Source organism: Onychostoma macrolepis, chromosome 05, assembly GCF_012432095.1.
Source record: "Onychostoma macrolepis isolate SWU-2019 chromosome 05, ASM1243209v1, whole genome shotgun sequence".
Classification (NCBI taxonomy): domain Eukaryota; kingdom Metazoa; phylum Chordata; class Actinopteri; order Cypriniformes; family Cyprinidae; genus Onychostoma; species Onychostoma macrolepis.
The window spans coordinates 5,769,483-5,786,518 of NC_081159.1; the positions used below are offsets into that span (position 1 = coordinate 5,769,483).

Below are 17,036 nucleotides of genomic sequence, written 5' to 3' on the forward strand. Positions count from 1 at the left end.
TGCAACGTGGATATACGTACGTATATCTATATCTGCAACAGACTTCAGCAGATGATTTTGCTAAACTAACACAAAACGAAGCCATTGGCTAACACAACATTCAAAACTTAACCTGTAATATTGAATTAATACATAGTAAAAACACAAACCAATGTATTCTCACCTATGAAAGTTTATCCCATTTCTTAATGAATTTAAATTTCAGCAGTTTTTAAAACCAGAGGCTACACAATGTCGAGCCATTTTGGAAAACTCTGATTTTTATTGTGAGTGATGACACACTGACTGTTACAAGATGACAGACGCATCAACGTGCCTGAAACGGCCGATTATGGCATCTACCTATAGGTACATCTATGGTTCAAGCTGATTGCTTGGCATTGCTATGGTGTCTTAACTGGCACCAGTTAGTTTTCTAGTTAGTTTTAGTTAGATAGTTCTGAGGTTCGCTAAGGCGGTCTGGCTGGATGCTTAGACATGGTTAAGTGGTTGCTAAACAAAGTCATACAGCTAGATGAGACAGACAGACAGACAGACATCTAAATAGATGAATAACAGCCACCAATTAAATAAAGCCTTTAATATTTCACCAATGAATTGACGTAGAAACTTTATTATAGCATTAAAACGTTTATATAAAAGCTGCTGTATGTGAAATGTAGATGTTTGCTTTTTTATTTGTGTGTTGATTATTAAATTTAAAAATAAACATAATTTTAATTTTAGACGTCATTTGAACCTCTAATATTACAGTGATGTACCACCTGACAGGATTCTTTGTATATTTTACAGCATTAGTTGAGAGCGATTTTTTTTTTTTGCTGCTTAAAAAACCTGACCTGCTGCACCTGATATGTATAGATAGATTAGACTTAATTATTATTACAAATTACTTAATCTTCATATGTGATGTATCGCAATGTGTGCGTGTCTAGAACTATTATTTAGCATAATATAGTACATCATGCTTTCTTGTGAATGGCCTGGTGAAACAAGGAGGCAAGGTCAGCTCTAAGGACATCATCGTGTCCTGTGATTGGTCCAGCCGCCTGTCTGTCATTGAGGATGCTGAGCTGAGTGAGTCTGGTAGAGGGGAGGGGGGGAACTCTTCCAGAAGGACGAAGAGTTATCCAATCACAGTGGGACGCGGTGTCATTGCTTCTGCTGTTTCTCAGGTTACAGCCTCATTAACTCACGTTTCCGTGGCTACGTACCACTATCTAAGAGTGAGCGTGTTTGTGTGTGATGCTGTAATTGCTCTCAAGCAGTTAGCTCCTCAGGGCTACAGAAATCAGGTTCAGGAAATACTGGCAGCCATCTTAGTTCAGCCAAACAAAAAATTTAAAATTTTTATTTGAAATTAAACTTAACGAATTTAAACTTAAGTGCATAGAAATAACATTAATCAGAACATTATTAACATATGCATCCTCAATGCGAGCTACAGTTCTAACTTGCACAAGTTAACTTGTGTAAATGTAAGTTGTAATGTTGTACACATAGCTGATTGATCTTATATAGGATGCGTTTGCTTGAGTTATTTAATCTGTTAGCAAAGTGCTTCAGTTTACCAGTGTTTATTCACTCGTCAGCTTCAGCTCACGCAGCTCAAACAACAGTTGAATGATTGAATATTATTGAATAGTATCAGCGTAACTAAATTGCTGATTTTATTATTTGAACCAATCATATTCCTTATAAATGTTCATATTCCAAAAACACTGGTTCATTAAAAAAAAAAGAGACATCTAGAATTCTACAGAATAAAATAAAATAATTTGAAATTCTACAATAACCTGCACAACTGTAAAATAGGTCCTAGATTTCTGACACAGCTGTAGTCCTGAAACAAAATCCTGAAGAACAAAGAGAGAAAAGGAAGCATGTTGCAGATTGCACTGAAAGCAGAATTAGACTCTCTTTCTTCAAACTGAACAGAACAAGCAGACGTCTGACAATTCAAAGTCAAACGTACAACACGCAAAGACATAAAACTTTGACTTGACTTAGTGGGAAAAAAACTATTTTCTACATCAAATACTCAACATATACACATATGCCCATGCATCTGCTGATGAATCTAATTCACAGCAGGATTCAGATTCTAAAAAGCTATTTCACTCATGAGATTGGTTTGCATGTTTGATATGGTCCACTGAAATCGCCCTAAATAAAGCTTTCCGAAACAATGGCACTGAAGTACCAGAACAACATTAATCACAAGTTTCACAAAAGGCCTGGAGATATACATGACAGTCACAAGAACCACATAGAGTTGCCAAGTAGCTGCTGATTTCCACTGGCATTTACAGATCAAGAAAATAAAGAATTGTACCATTTATTACAATTGCGGATATTATGTAATGCTATGATATTAGACTTTCCCAAACCATGATCTGACACCGATCCATGTCACATTAAAGCAGGGCGATCCATTGAATATTCACAATATATTCAAAATGACTTTTATAATGATAACAATTTATACAACACAGACAATACCGTGATGATATCCTTAAAGGAATAGTTCACCCAAAAATGAAAATTCTGTCATCATTTACTCACCCTAAAGTAGTTCCAAACCTGTATGAATGTCTTTGTTCTGCTGAACACAAAGGAAGGTATTCTGAAGAATGTGGGAAACAGAGCAGTTCTGGGGCACCACTGACTTCAATAGTATTTTTGTTTTCCTACTATGGAAGTCAATGGTGCCCGAAAACAGCCTGGTCACAAACTTTCTTCAAAATATCTTCCTTTTTGTTCGGCAGAACAAAGAAATTCATACAGGTTTGGAACTACTTTAGGGTGAGTAAATGATGACAGAATTTTCATTTTTGGGTGAACTCTCCCTTTAATGCTTTTTAATTGTAAATTACATTTTCCAAAGACTATGTCCTAAGACTAGTACACTAACAATCCTTCTTAAGACAAAGTTAAGACAAAGATGTTTCAATAGTTATGTTAATTTAAGTCTGATTGTAGAAAGTTGTAAAAAAAAAAAACTAGGTTAGAATTCTTTCATTAAACATTTTGAATATACATGCTAAAATGTGTGTTTGTTTGAAATGCTGATCTTTCTGTCTGTCTGGTTTAAAAAAAAAAATATATATATATATTTACCAGCCCTATGTCACATACATTAAAAAGAACTCTATTAACAGAACCAGAATTTCTTGCCACATGACAAGATTTTCTAAGAGAATAAACCAGTCTGATTGCTGTATGGAAACTAATTGTTGATTTTAATAATTCCAGTAAGAGGGCTTCTCCTCTAGGCATGCTCTGACACACAAGCATCAGAAAATACATACGAGTGACATTTAAAATCAGCTTGAATAAAGATTAGCTTCATTATTACAAAGTAGTGCAGTCAGCCTAAAGGCTACAGAGTTTAGAATCTTACATCATCTATTCATTGGTGAACTGCAAATAGCATCAAACTTCATTCAGTCATACATGGAAGAAACATGAGAAGAGAAAACAAGGCCAAAACAGAAAGATAGCAGGCCCACAACATCTAATAAGACATTCAGAGTGTTGTAATTCAGAGTATTGCGGAACAAATCCACCACAAGACCACAGTGACGAATCAGCAACAAGGCATTTGAGATATTATTAACCAAATCATCAATGCAGCAAAATGCATCTGAAATTTCTAGTCGGAGCTGGATTGTTTACCACTTAAAAACACACTATTCAATTAGGACAGAAACCTTTGAATCAGAGCTCCTTCACCTATGTTTAGATCTTCTTGCCATTACAACCGCAATATAATTCAAAAATAGAGAAAACACACTTGCAACACTACCACATACTAGCATCTCGGTCCACACAGCATTATACATCTGCCGTAAAATCACACACACATATGCATGGATTCATATAATGAATTCATATTTTGCAACGTTTAATTCTTGGTTTCGGTTTTGTGCAAATTTTTCAGACAATTCAGCACAACATTTAGTACATCAGTGAGTGAGGCTGATTCTGAGCTTTCCACCCACTGTCAGCATGAAAGAAGAACAGTAGCAGTGTCTATGCAGTCATACAGCGACACACGATGCATCATGTCACATGGTTCCTTGCCATTTTCTGTGATCAGCAATACTAGCAGATATCCCATTAATACCATCATACCTTTAGACCGATTTACATGATACTAATCATATTAATGTCCCTGCCATCACACAAGGTGCTCTATGGTTTCAGACACTTCACAGTGCCATTCGAAACCTAGCCATCACACTTCAGCTGCACCAGGATGTCCTGTTGTGTATCAGGCCATGATAAGCAATCTTTCAGGACAGCATGTACTGGATCAGAACAATTCACCTGGGATCAAATATTGTATTGCAGGGCATCATAAGGCACCACAGACCAATTGAAACTGAACATGTTATATAACATTTAATGGCAAGAGATATTTAAAAAATAAGATGCAAATTTACACACAGATGTGAAGACAGTGTGGTTGCATTAAGGACAGCAGTGGATCCTTCTTGTCCAAAGGCCATTTCCACTATCAAGCTTTCACCAAAGATTTTTCTCATTTACCAATGTTTCGTGTAAGAATATCAGCTTTCTATCACCACCTGAACACTATGTGTAAGTTTTAGCCAATCTTAAATCGGAACACACCGAAAATTTTTGAATTCTAATTGACACGAATAAGCTGATAATTGGCTGATAACCAATACATGGCCAATAACACACCAAAATCTAAAATCAACATTTGTCATTAATGTCAGATCAGTGTTTTGGTGTTTAAGCGAATGTAAGCATCACAACATTACAATATAGATAGCCATTAATTTTGAGAATGTGAAATGTTCTATAAAAGTGAGATAGTATCCTTCATGAAACTGTGAAACTGTGTAATCTTAGTTGTAATGTAGTGTTACACCTATAAGTTTGAATTAGATGACTGCAAAAGTAATCTAAAATAAATAAATAAAATAATTGTATAAATGTGTATGCATACCTCAATATCCAATACCCATTGAAACATTTTTTGTAAAATTTATTACATTTATTAGTAAATATGGAAGTATTTATTTAGCACTATTATATGATGTTGTTTAGCACAACGGTCAAACATTGTTGTTTTTATTGTGCTGGAACACTGGACACAGGAAATATAACGAAGAGTGAAGAAGAAATCCTGCACACTGCCATGTGTGCCATGTCTCTGCTTTTAGATGCCTGATGAAGGTTGCATAATCGAAAATTTGCTGTTTCAACAAACATTGGATTTCCTGCACTCTACGGCAATTTTGGGATTTTTTTTTTATCCCAACACTGGTTTTAAAAAAACATGCATGATTACAGAGGACACTATTCACTCCTTTTTGAATAAACATCCCAAAGTCTACACCTATATGCCAAAATCTGTCTTCAGTTCATCTTCAATCAACCCCAAATTTGTTCTAAACCCATTCTCAACCAACCATCAAGCATTCGCCTCAAATCTATTCTCCGTTCATCGTCAATCAAGGCCAAATGTCCTCAACTAAACCACAACCAAAGCTAAATCTGTACGCGGCCCATTCAAAATCAATTTTCAATCCAAATCCTTTTTCCAACCATTCCTTAAATCTTTTCTCAATTAATTCTAAACCATTCCTAAATCTTCCCTCAACAGATCCTGAATCTGTTCTCAGTTTTCATCCTTATTTCCTTCATACTTCTCATGCTCTAAATTCAACTGAGAATTCATACTGGCTCAGTAACGTTTTCCACAATTCCCAGGATAAAAGTAAGGTCTAGGAACAGCATTTACATTTATTAACCAAGAGTCACTAAGGCTGCATTTATTTTGATCAAAAGTACAGAAAAAAACAGTAATATAGTGAAATATTATTACAATTTTTTAATATTTATATATATTTTAAAAAGCAATTTATTCCTAAATATTCAGCAGTCATTTCTCCAGATGTCAGAGACACATGATCCATCAGAAATCATTCTATATGCTGATTTGCTGTTCTTCTTATTATTGTGCTGCTTGATATTTTTGGGCAAACCATTTAAGGATTCTTTGATAAATAGAAGGTTCAAAAGAATAGCATGTATTTAAAAAATAAATCTTTTGTGACATTATAAATGTCTTTACTGTCACCTTTGATCAATTTAAAACATCAATGCTGAAAAAATTTAATTCTTTCAAAAACAAAAATTGCATCTTCATAAATTTATATACATTTACGAAGAAACTGTGCTGTTAAAGCCAATGTGTTGGAAAGGAGTCGGAGCTCATGCAGTTACCTGAAGAGCACCTTATGTACAAAGTGCCCACCCGTATATAAATTTTTCCCTCCTTCTCGCCATCCCATTTCTTTAATTTTATCGCCTGTGACTCACCTGTTCGATCTTGGCGAGCCATTCTTTGTTACGGGCCAGTTCGGCCATGAAGGCCTGGTGCTTCATCCATTTCCTGTGCAGCTTCTGAGCTTCATCTCGAGCTCCATCGCGAGCTGTCAGCATCCTATCGGCCTCTGGGAGCTCTGCTCAGCTACACCATACACACACATGCACAGAGCAGTCAGCAGACAGCTACGACACAGACACACTCTGTCACAATCTTTTAGCCATCATTTCCACACACACACACACAGCACCAGGCCCCGTACACTCCACATCAATACAACACTGCAGCACCACGAAAAACCTCTTCACCTGCACCACCAGCACACACACATCCCAAAAATGTCCAGAGCAGAGGAGAGAGCAGCACCTCAGCAGAATGTGCAGCAGCAGTGGGGTCTGGAGCTCAGGGGTGGGGGATCCACTGGGTCCTCATGTCCTCCAGGTTAGCGTCCAGGCCCCTGCAGTTCTGCTGCAGTATCCGTGCGTCAGTCCAACGGCTCAGAAAAAACAACCGGTACGCACGCACACGCAAGACAGACACCCACTTAAAGCGCTTGGTCTCCAACAGAAACCTTCGGTGGGGCTGTTTCCTGTAAAAAATCACTGCATTATAATCCTTCAAGCCACACGAGAACCAAAAGCCGCGTCTTCACCTGCTTGCGTCCGCGTCAGGGGCGAAGCACTGGTTTCAGCGCTGCGCCCGGAATCGCTACACCGTCCTGCTGTCGACCTGGGTGGATGGGGGGTTCGGAGGAGGAGTGGGAGGAGTCGCTGATGTGCATGTATGTTGGGGGGGGTGGGGGACAGCAGATTTAGACACCTAAAGACACAAGTTACCCTCTTTGAATGAGCTCACGCACTCGCAAACATCGTGCTGCGGAGGATTTGATGGCTGAATGGATGCACACGTGTGCTTTTGTGGGCAGATTCTCATGTGCTCTAGTGTGATTGCAATGCAGCATGCTGCAGTCTCTCTCTCTCTCTCTCTGTCAGCGCAGAGAAAACCGCCTCAATCCTATCATCAGACTTTACTGCAGTGCCTCAGAGTGAGGGAGGGAGGGAGGGAGGGAGGGAGCAAGAAAGAGGGAGAGGCAGAGAGAATGAGAGAGAGAGGGAGAAAGGGAGGGGGTGGTAGAGGATGAGGAGAGTGAAAGGAAAAGATGAGGCTTAAGGATGGCACATTGGCTACAACGGGAGATAGAAGTACTATGGGACAAACACATCTTGTATAGGCAGGGAGAAGGAGAGATGGGAGAGACAGGTGTAAAGAGAGGGAAGAGTAAGCGGGCGACATTTGTGTCCCTAGGGACGTTTAACTGCACCATGGGGATGGGTGTGTGTGTGTGTGTGTGTGTGTGTGTGTGTGTAAGGAAAGGAGAACAGATTGGTTTAGAAAACAACCACAGGGATGCTGAGGAACTGGAGGTCACAGCCTCAGCAGTGGTGTTGGGTAGTTGCCACAGGGGTGTGTGTGTGTAAGGACATCTAGAAGGGAAGATGTGTACATGAGCACTGAGAAGAGACTAGAAAAAATTAACTGGAGAGGTGGATTGTGTTATTACAAAGGTAAAAAGGGACATCCAATGGTTCAGTGGGAGATATCTTGACTGTGTGTCTATAACGAATCTGTCATCATTTCAAACAGCTGAGTGAGAGCAGGGGAAAGGACACACACGTGTCGCTGTAGCATAGCTGCTTCCGATTTAAAGCGACAGACACATGTTTTAGAAATGCACACACCCAGGGAACAGAGGTTTGGGCTGGAATAGGTCTGCAGAAACGGATGGATTTTGATTTCAGAAACAATTGAAGCAATTAAGCATAAATATTATTAACTGCGGCATTAGGATTAACAGGAAATAAGAGACAAGTATTGTACTATGTGCCTTACAGGATCTTTATGAAACCCTGTGTGCTTGTCATATTTTTTACATTTGCTGATAGCCTAATTAAAATTACGGTTTTGTAGCTTTAAGCCTATTATTTTTGAGATCACCTTTATGCTAGTGCTGTGGTTTTCAAACTAGGGTATGCAGATTATTTTAGGTGGGGGAGGGATTACATTTTTAACAGTGAGGAATAGGAAATTATAGATATTATGAAAAGACATTTCTTATTAATGAATGATAATACATAGATGCCTTTATATTAGTATAATATGTGTAGGCTTACAAAAACCCCAAAACGTGATGAAAAAATGTTTTTGGTTATATATGCATTTAAAAATGGAGGTTACTAATTTATAATTAACATCTGCCACTAATGTAATGCTAATAAAGTAAGCAGACAGTAGCTCAGAGATAGAAAATCAAATAATTATGAAAACCTACCATTTAAATTAATCGGATCCGCCAGCCTTAGATCTTGGTTTGAATAGATATGGCCTTACTCCAAAAATGAATCAGCATTCTGGCAAGTCTGCAGGTACAGGTAAAGGTGGTGGTGACAAATCCTTCAAAATTCTAATGAAAAGTGTCCTCCTTGCCTCTTTTCATGATACAGGCTGTGGTATTACTGACCTAAACTATTGTGTTGCAGGGCACTGCATCAGGCCATGTGCTAATACTTTAATAAGCTTATTAATAAAATAAGCTTTTTTATTATTATTTCATTTCATTGTTTGTTTTTGTTTTTTTCTTTTAACTATAAAAATTAGAATACAATTAAATGTTCTGTAACCCAGTGTGCCCAGTCCAAAAATTACAGATTTCAAGAATCACAAAATTGACACGCAACATATAGGCTATGAGCATAAAAGAAATTTACAAATATTCACCTTCGTTTTCGTAATTTGCTGGACGTCAGCATAAATTTGTCTCCTTCCCTGTTAAAATAAAGCCAGAGGCCTTCGGCTGTTTGGCGCCCCCCTGTGGACAACACGCTCTGCCATGGGGACAACAATGCATTTCCACTACAAGAAAGAAACCACATGAAATCATTCACATTTTCAATTATACACTAAATTATGTCACAAATTAATTATGTCATTTTTGCTTATTAGCATGGTTAAATTTGATCACTGAGGGTCAGCAGCAAAGACACTGATTAATAAAATGGAATTTTTGTGTTAACATTTAATTTTATTGCAGCTTTGTGTAATATTCTGATATTGCTTTTCACAGTTTTTATTAATTTTGAAGAATACTGTATCTGTTTTTGTGCAAGTGAGATGAGTAAAGGCATATTCACATTTAATCGAGAACTACAGTAACAATCATGTTCCCACAGCACACACAACGCCTCTGCACTTACTCCCGATTTCTCTCAACATGGAGACAGGAGAACTGTCAGTTAATAAATGGGAAAACAAAGTAACTGGCATTACGTATTTGAAAAAATTGCAATGTTTTACCCCCCAACACTGCTTACAAAAAAGGTTGATGGAACAGTGCTTACCTGGTGCACTAACATTACTGGTGTTCAAGAATTTCATTGGCCAATGTTGTGTCAAGGGTTGGTGAATCGCCAGGGATCCTGCAACATCCAAAACATTGCTTTATTTCTAACAAAGCTTTAATATCAACACATGGATGTATTAGGCTTGGATGTATTATTTTATGGACTTGCAAATCAGACACATTTTCCTCAGTCACTGGCCCTTTAACAATAGAGCAACCTCCCTTCGCACACACTATGTTTGTTCTTTGTCTTTTCAAATTATTTCACTTTAATTAACCCCATTAATCCGCATGAAGGGAGCCAAAGGCGAACATGTACAATCAGGTGTTATTAATCAAAGCTCCATGGAGATGCAGCGTGTGTGGATGGTTGAGACGGTGTTTTTTCAGAGGGCATGTCAATCCAAACCCTGAATGTGCAGGCATGGTTTTCTAGTAACATCTAGCAGGCCAGTATAATATGCAGAATGCACCTTGAAGTCACTGGGTCAGGCAGATGTTATTACAGCTCATCGGGAGTGACCTAGTGAGTGTCGCCATGGTGATAGTGCCAGCCAGCAGCATGCTGCATGTGCCAGTCCATATCAGCTTCTCAGACGGCCAGCAGGCACAGCAGCACAAACAGTGTGGTTTCCTTTTCTGCTAGCCGTTGCTTCTTTATATTTCATTATCCTCTGACAAACCAAAAATAACAAATAAGGAACATAAGTAGAAAAAGGACAGTTTGAACATTTTTGTTATTAATATATTACCATGTTTGTATTTTGAATCACTTCTGATTTCAAATATGTGTTTGGTTATTCATCATTTAGTACAAATATTCCTTATAACCACCATACCTACTATATCTTTCTACCCCATTTCCAAAAAAAAAAAAAAAAAAACACTGCAGGTTCAAGCTCTGCTAACCAGTTACAAAAATTAACTCAAACACCAATGAAAATGTCAACTCAACACTGAAACAGCACACACACACAAAAAAGCATACTTTCCTGGTCTTTGAAACTTTTCTTGCCTTTTATTATTGTGTTTTTGAGAACAGACTTCTTCAGTTATTGTGATTTCATCTCTTAAATTTGGCAAAAGTACCCTGTAAATATAAATATTTGTAATTTATTTTCATTCCGAATTCATTCCATTGTTTTTTGTACTACAAATAATTGTATATTGCAATTTAGAAGCACTTCCTCGAAATTATGTGATACTAGTAGCATTTTCAGTCATTTTTATGACATTGTGATCATTTTCCAAAAAAATGTTTGGTAAATAACAATGTCGTCTTTTCTGAGGAGATATCAAAAAAGAACTCGCGTTTTGGTCACGTTTCGAGGAAATATCGCGATACCTGGTTAGTGTTGCCAACTAATTTTCAGGGGAAGTTGCTAAAAGAAGGTCAATTTTTTTCTGAAAGTTGCTAAATGACGTTGTGATGTCATTGCACGATGACGTCAGTACGCAAAATCGTCACTGCATCAAATCTCAGCATGTTCATTTATATTAGTTTGTAAAATGATATAAATGCATAATATAATACTAAAATATAACTGTATTTTTAAAAACATTGAATTTTTGAACATTTACACATTTTTCAACCATTTATTAGCAAGTAAACTAGTAAAACTATACATTCTGAACAATTATACTTTTAAGCAGTGTATTAGCAGTTAGTTAATATGCTACACCAAGAAGAGTCTGTAAAAATAAGGCATAATCTACTATGTTAATATGAAGGAATTTTCCATATTGATTTTTCACAGGTTTTTTTAAATTACTCATTGTATTTTGTGTTTTCGGGTTACACAAAGGATAACGGAAAATTTGGAAAAATTTTCTTGGAAAATTTCTAGCACTTTTTCCATTTTTCTAGATATTTTTCTTACAGTGTACTGATCAACAATCACAGGTACAAGCTACAAGGTGTATCATAAATTAACAATTATGTAAGTTAGCTAACTTATTTCATGCTAGGCAATCTTTGGTGTCCTCTTTCTGTGTAATTTAGATGGAACAAAAGTTGCAAAAAGTTGCCAAATAAATTGTAAAAATAGCTAAATTTGTTGCTAAAGGTGCTTTTGGAAGAAAAGGTTGCTAAGGTAACGTAGCTGAAAAGTTGCTAAATTTATCAACAAAATTGCTAAGTTGGCAACTGCGGTTATTATCGAGCTTTTACGAGTTCTGTGATATTAACTCATAAAATAAATACTACTTACTATTATTCGTATATACATATATATGCTTGGTATGTCGCCCATTAGGTGGTAGTATCGTGCAACAGCAAACAGCGCGAGACCTCTCTTGCGCGACCCGGTACTAATGCTCTGAGTGACGTCTGTACTTCCTCTTTGCTCCTGCGCCGCGAGGGCAACCATGGTGCGTAATATTGTCTTGTGGAGTTTCATCCAAAATCTGTTTTAATCCTAAATATGTGAACAACTTAGACCCAAACAAACTGTACGGTGTGAATGTATACATCCTAGGCACCGTATAAAATGTTTTATTGGATCGTTTATGTAACGAATTATTCTCTATTTGCCGATTTTCCAACTCGTAATGCAGATGTTTTAGTTGTAGCCGCCTGAATTGTATTTTGGGATAATCTTAATGAAACACTATATGTTTTTTGTCTTTATGTATTCGAAATGATGATGCACACCCCTTAATTTACGAATTTTTTTGTATATTTAGCTGAAGTGTCGATTAGCTTGAGCGCTAATGCTAGGCGTGTATAATGATCTCTTTGACAATACGCGTGTTTATCTTTAGGTGAACGTACCGAAGACCCGCAGGACCTACTGCAAGAAATGCAAGAAGCACCAGCCACATAAAGTGACCCAGTACAAGAAGGGCAAAGACTCTCTGTACGCACAGGGTAAGCTCAGAGAACTGAGAGATCGACGGTGTGTTCAATGTCTGTAGAGGTTTACCTGCATTTGTTTGTTTCTTTTCTAGGAAAGAGGCGTTACGACAGAAAGCAGAGTGGTTATGGAGGACAGACGAAGCCTATTTTCAGGAAAAAGGTAACGTATGTTGGGTCTTTGCAGATGGGTGTCAGGAATAAGGAAGCAGGAGTTGCCATGTTTTAACATGGACCATCAGTTTTCAAAGTCTTTTCTTTTAATATTGCACTAAAGCGATATTGTTGCATTTTAAATTAGGTTTCTATAATTAAAACACTTTAGGTGTTGTTGCAACACAATATACACTATATTGCCAAAAGTATTGGGTCACCCCCTTCTAATGAACGGGTTGGACTACTTTAGTCATTTCCATGAGTACAAATCTTAATGTTTAAGCATATGTGACCGGTGCTGGCAAAATGAGTCGAATGTGCAAATTTTCAAAAATTTAGTTTTTTATTTTCAAATTCTCCATTTAAAATACCTTCTAAATGATATATGACTTGTTGGAATCGGATAAAAAAAATGACTGCGCTACAGCCGTTTGAAGGCGATAGAGGCAGCAGATCTGATTTGGAGAAAAATTGAGTTAAAGATTCCAAAGCAGAATCACCAAGCAACGTTGCATATTTTCCTCCAATTCTTTTCTTAATAATAATTACTATATTATTATTCACAATATAGCTATTTTTATTTTATCTTTATTAAAAACAAGAACAAAGATGCCAATAAACAGTATTTAATCAAGAGCAGTGAGTGATTCAGTCTTTTCTTTTAATGTAACATTAAGACATGATCTATATTAAGACCTACTGTAGTACATGGATCAAATATAATGTTACACATCAGATTTTCCTCCAACTATTAACTAAACATTCATGTCAGTCATAACAGATTATGATGTGAATCTCGCCAATACATATTTTGCAATGTACTTTATAAGGGAGATCGGGCGCTCGCAGAAAGGCGTGTCTTACGCACTTATGCTTTGCAAATGTCAGTCAGCGCGATCGTCATCAGCATGGGTTTGAAAATCATATTTCACTGGTTTGGACTGATGTCATCGAGAATTCGATATGAATATTTACAAAGCTTGAATGCTGCGCTTTGCAACAATAGACTTACAACTTGTGGTGAGAAGCAGTAACCGTCGTCCAGAAGTGCACAGAGAAAAAGGTACTCCATTCAGAAAACGTACAAATAAAGATCATTTTAGTTGTTTAATTACTATTTGGAGCATTGTGATCGCTAGAAGAGGGCTGAATGAACTCATTTTTGTGAAAACCTCAAATTCGACCAAAACTGACATTGTTCACTTCTTTTTGCCTGTAGCTCAAAATTAGCCCCGTGCGACTTCCAACAAAAACTCTTAACCAACCACCAATTACTTGTACATATGGGTACAGTCATTTTAGACACTTCCAAAACTGTTGCAACTAGTGTTGTCACGGTACCAAAATTTCAGTATTCGGTATCAATACCAGTGAAAATCCACGGTTCTCGGTACCAATTTCAGTACCACATGCTAATTAAAAAACACACTATTTTTAATAATAAAGTCAAACAAAAATAATGTACAAAAATCAATGCCGTTCTTTATACTTATTTAAATTGATTCAAGTTTTTCCGCAAGTAAAAAAAGTATGAAAAACAGTAAAGTTTCACCCAAATTTAATTTGTCTTTTAATTAATGAAATTTAAACATTTTATTTTTTTGGTAAATAAAGGGGATTTACTATTAAAATATGGAACAAATGTTGTGATTATTTCTTTAAAAATAAAAATTCAACAGTAGTAATAGTATCACATACATTCTACTAAACAATAGAAATATATTTTTGGCACAGTGTCTTTAAGATAAACTTTTATTTTGCCGTGAATATGACGCTGGTTTTACTCAAATGAAACGGTAGAATGCTCGTGAAGGGACTCTCAGAGCAGTTCTGTAGATGTTGAGACTCGCACAGAGACTCGCAGAACATGTGGGATTCATATCTGAATCGACTTTTGCGGCTTAATATTTACAGATACTAGTCCATGTCGCGATTTGATTTGTGTAATGACCTACTTTTGATTAATTCATCCAAACTTTGAAAAATTCCGTGACATTCCGTGCTAAACTGTAAGTTCAGTTTTTATAACTAGATTCCAAGATTCCGTTTGCGTTTTCTGCATTGCGGAAATCATATGGCCGTACGCGTCAAGAACCGGTTTGACCGGGTACTCGGTACCACCGGTACTTAAAAAAACCTGGTACAGTGACGTTTTCGTTTTTTTAGTACCGACTTGGTACCGAAGTACTGGGTCTTTTGACAACACTAGTTGCAACAGAGATGGAAATACCATTTTTAAATGCACGAATTATGTTTCCATCTTTGTTCTAAAGAAGGGGGTGTCCCAATACATTTGTCCATATAGTTTATGTACAAGTCATTGGTGTTTGGTAAAGACTTTTTGGCTCAAGATCTGCACACCAGAGGTGTTCAGCTTGGATTAGGACTTGGCTTTCTGCAGACCAGTCAAGTTCTTCCACACTGACTAAATCAATCATTTCTTTTTGAACCTTGCCTTATACACAGAGGCATTGTCATGTTAGAGTAGAAAAGGGTCCTGTCCAAAGTGTTGCTTTAAAATTAGAAGCACACAATTCCCTAGAATATCATTATATGCTTAAACATTAGTAATTTCCATGAGTACAAATCTTAAAGTAGTCAAACCTGTTCATTAGAAGGGGGTGACCCAATACTTTTGGCAATATAGTGTACTTTAAATCAACAGTATAGACCTAGTGAAGTTCATTTTATTTAATTAATCTGCAAAGGGTGTAAGTTTTCTTTGTATAGTAAAACTAAAAGAAATGCGTTCTCCTAGTTCTTGAGAAAAATGAGACCCACTGGTGTAGAATATGGTGGAAACTTATCTACACATGGTAAACTGCAGGCCTGAAGTGTCTTAGGGTTTTTGTTAGCGTTAGCAGTATACATGTATTTTTTTGACATGGTTAAATGTCTTTATTTAGCATTTTACTAAATAATATTGGAATTTGGATGAATATTGAGGCTAAGACAAGTGGTGTAACATCAGTTTCTGGCTATCCAATTACAAGTGAACAGTAGTAAATATAAACGAATGAGGTTCATAAAAAAAATAATGATAAAAAAAATGAGGTAGTGGTCACATTAGTTTTAAACATCACATCTGCAGTGTAAACATGACAGCTGGTCACAGGAGGTGCATTCAGGTTGCATGTGTAACAGTGATCTGTCTTACCATTTCTGATCAGATCTCAGATAAACAGAGCCTAAAGTAAATTTCAAATGTATGTAAAGCATTAAACTTTCCACAAATGGCCCCCTAAGCATTTTAGTTGAGTCTAGGTCTATATTGTTTGTGGGAAAACAAAGGTTTTGCTAAATATTGATTTTTGCATATCAGGTATAATTTTGTTCCTCCTTGTGCTGCAGGCTAAAACCACAAAGAAGATCGTGCTGAGGCTGGAGTGCGTGGAGCCCAACTGCCGCTCAAAGAGGATGTTGGCCATTAAGAGATGCAAACACTTTGAGTTGGGTGGAGACAAGAAGAGAAAGGTAAAGGAATACACATCAGCTGACCAGACTTGACATCACATTGGTTAAAAAAAAAACTTCCTTATTTAAACACAGAATTTGGAACTATTTGTACTGATAGTAGAACTGTGGATGCACAAGAGATGATATATTTTTAATCATTAATTGTTTTGAGGGTTTTCATTGTTATGGAAAACCTGGAACAAGACTTAAAAGGCACTTACACATAAAAATTTGATATGTAGTAAACAAAGATTTGTGGTTGATTTCATCAGCTAGAAATTGCTGTCCTCGTGAGGGCAATCTTTTAAAAAATTTACAATGCTGAATTTTTTAGAAAGTTGCACAGTAAATTCAAAAGTAATGGAAATTCGTTTGAGACAAAGGTGTATTTTACAGTGTCTAGTTTACTAAAATAATCTGTGGTGGGCCTGTTTCTTAACTTTGTCTGAATTAAAAGTTTGAACATTTTGTCCATGGTTTTTTAATTATTAGAATTAACCACGTCATAAATGTTTGGGCTTTCAAACAAGCATTTTCCCTTAACTAGGGACGGAACAGATGAAAATAGTTTCAACCTGTCAAGAGAATGAAAATGTCTAATTTCTATTCTCGTCTTTCTCTTACAGGGCCAGGTCATCCAGTTCTGAGCTGGGCCAAATGCTTCTGTTGTGGTTTACCATCACTGTCAGTAAAACGTTGTATACAATTATGCTGACTCTTGCCTTTTATTCATCATCAGTATCAAGCTGTTTCTCCAAATGAAGTTCCACACAAGTACACCATAGGGGACCAAAATGGCAGCTTTG

General features: G+C 36.8%; 2 protein-coding genes across 10 annotated transcripts in view; one reads left to right on the forward strand and one right to left on the reverse strand.

The window, feature by feature from the left end:
- Positions 1-12,064, reverse strand: part of sptbn4a (spectrin, beta, non-erythrocytic 4a) — a 35,900-nt gene extending 23,836 nt beyond the window's left edge. The window contains exons 1-7 of one of the 9 annotated variants that reach the window (XM_058775582.1): positions 11,975-12,054; positions 10,238-10,438; positions 9,763-9,840; positions 9,143-9,277; positions 8,697-8,784; positions 6,734-7,186; positions 6,361-6,511 (exon numbers count right to left, since the gene is read on the reverse strand). In XM_058775582.1, the coding sequence (XP_058631565.1) occupies positions 6,361-6,483 (123 nt within the window). In that variant the 5' untranslated portion in view covers positions 6,484-6,511; positions 6,734-7,186; positions 8,697-8,784; ... (2 more) ...; positions 10,238-10,438; positions 11,975-12,054. Of the gene's footprint in view, positions 1-6,360; positions 7,372-8,696; positions 8,785-9,142; positions 9,278-9,762; positions 9,841-10,237; positions 10,439-11,974 lie in introns of those variants that run through there. The other 8 variants (XM_058775581.1, XM_058775579.1, XM_058775585.1 and 5 more) reach the window with 8 other exon arrangements.
- Positions 12,065-12,106: 42 nt separating this feature from the next.
- Positions 12,107-16,939, forward strand: rpl36a (ribosomal protein L36A). Its single transcript, XM_058775588.1, has 5 exons — positions 12,107-12,134; positions 12,528-12,633; positions 12,714-12,781; positions 16,126-16,248; positions 16,857-16,939. The coding sequence occupies exons 1-5, from the start codon at positions 12,132-12,134 to the stop codon at positions 16,875-16,877; spliced, it is 321 nt and encodes a 106-aa protein (XP_058631571.1). The 5' UTR covers positions 12,107-12,131; the 3' UTR covers positions 16,878-16,939.
- The last annotated feature ends 97 nt before the right edge of the window (positions 16,940-17,036 follow it).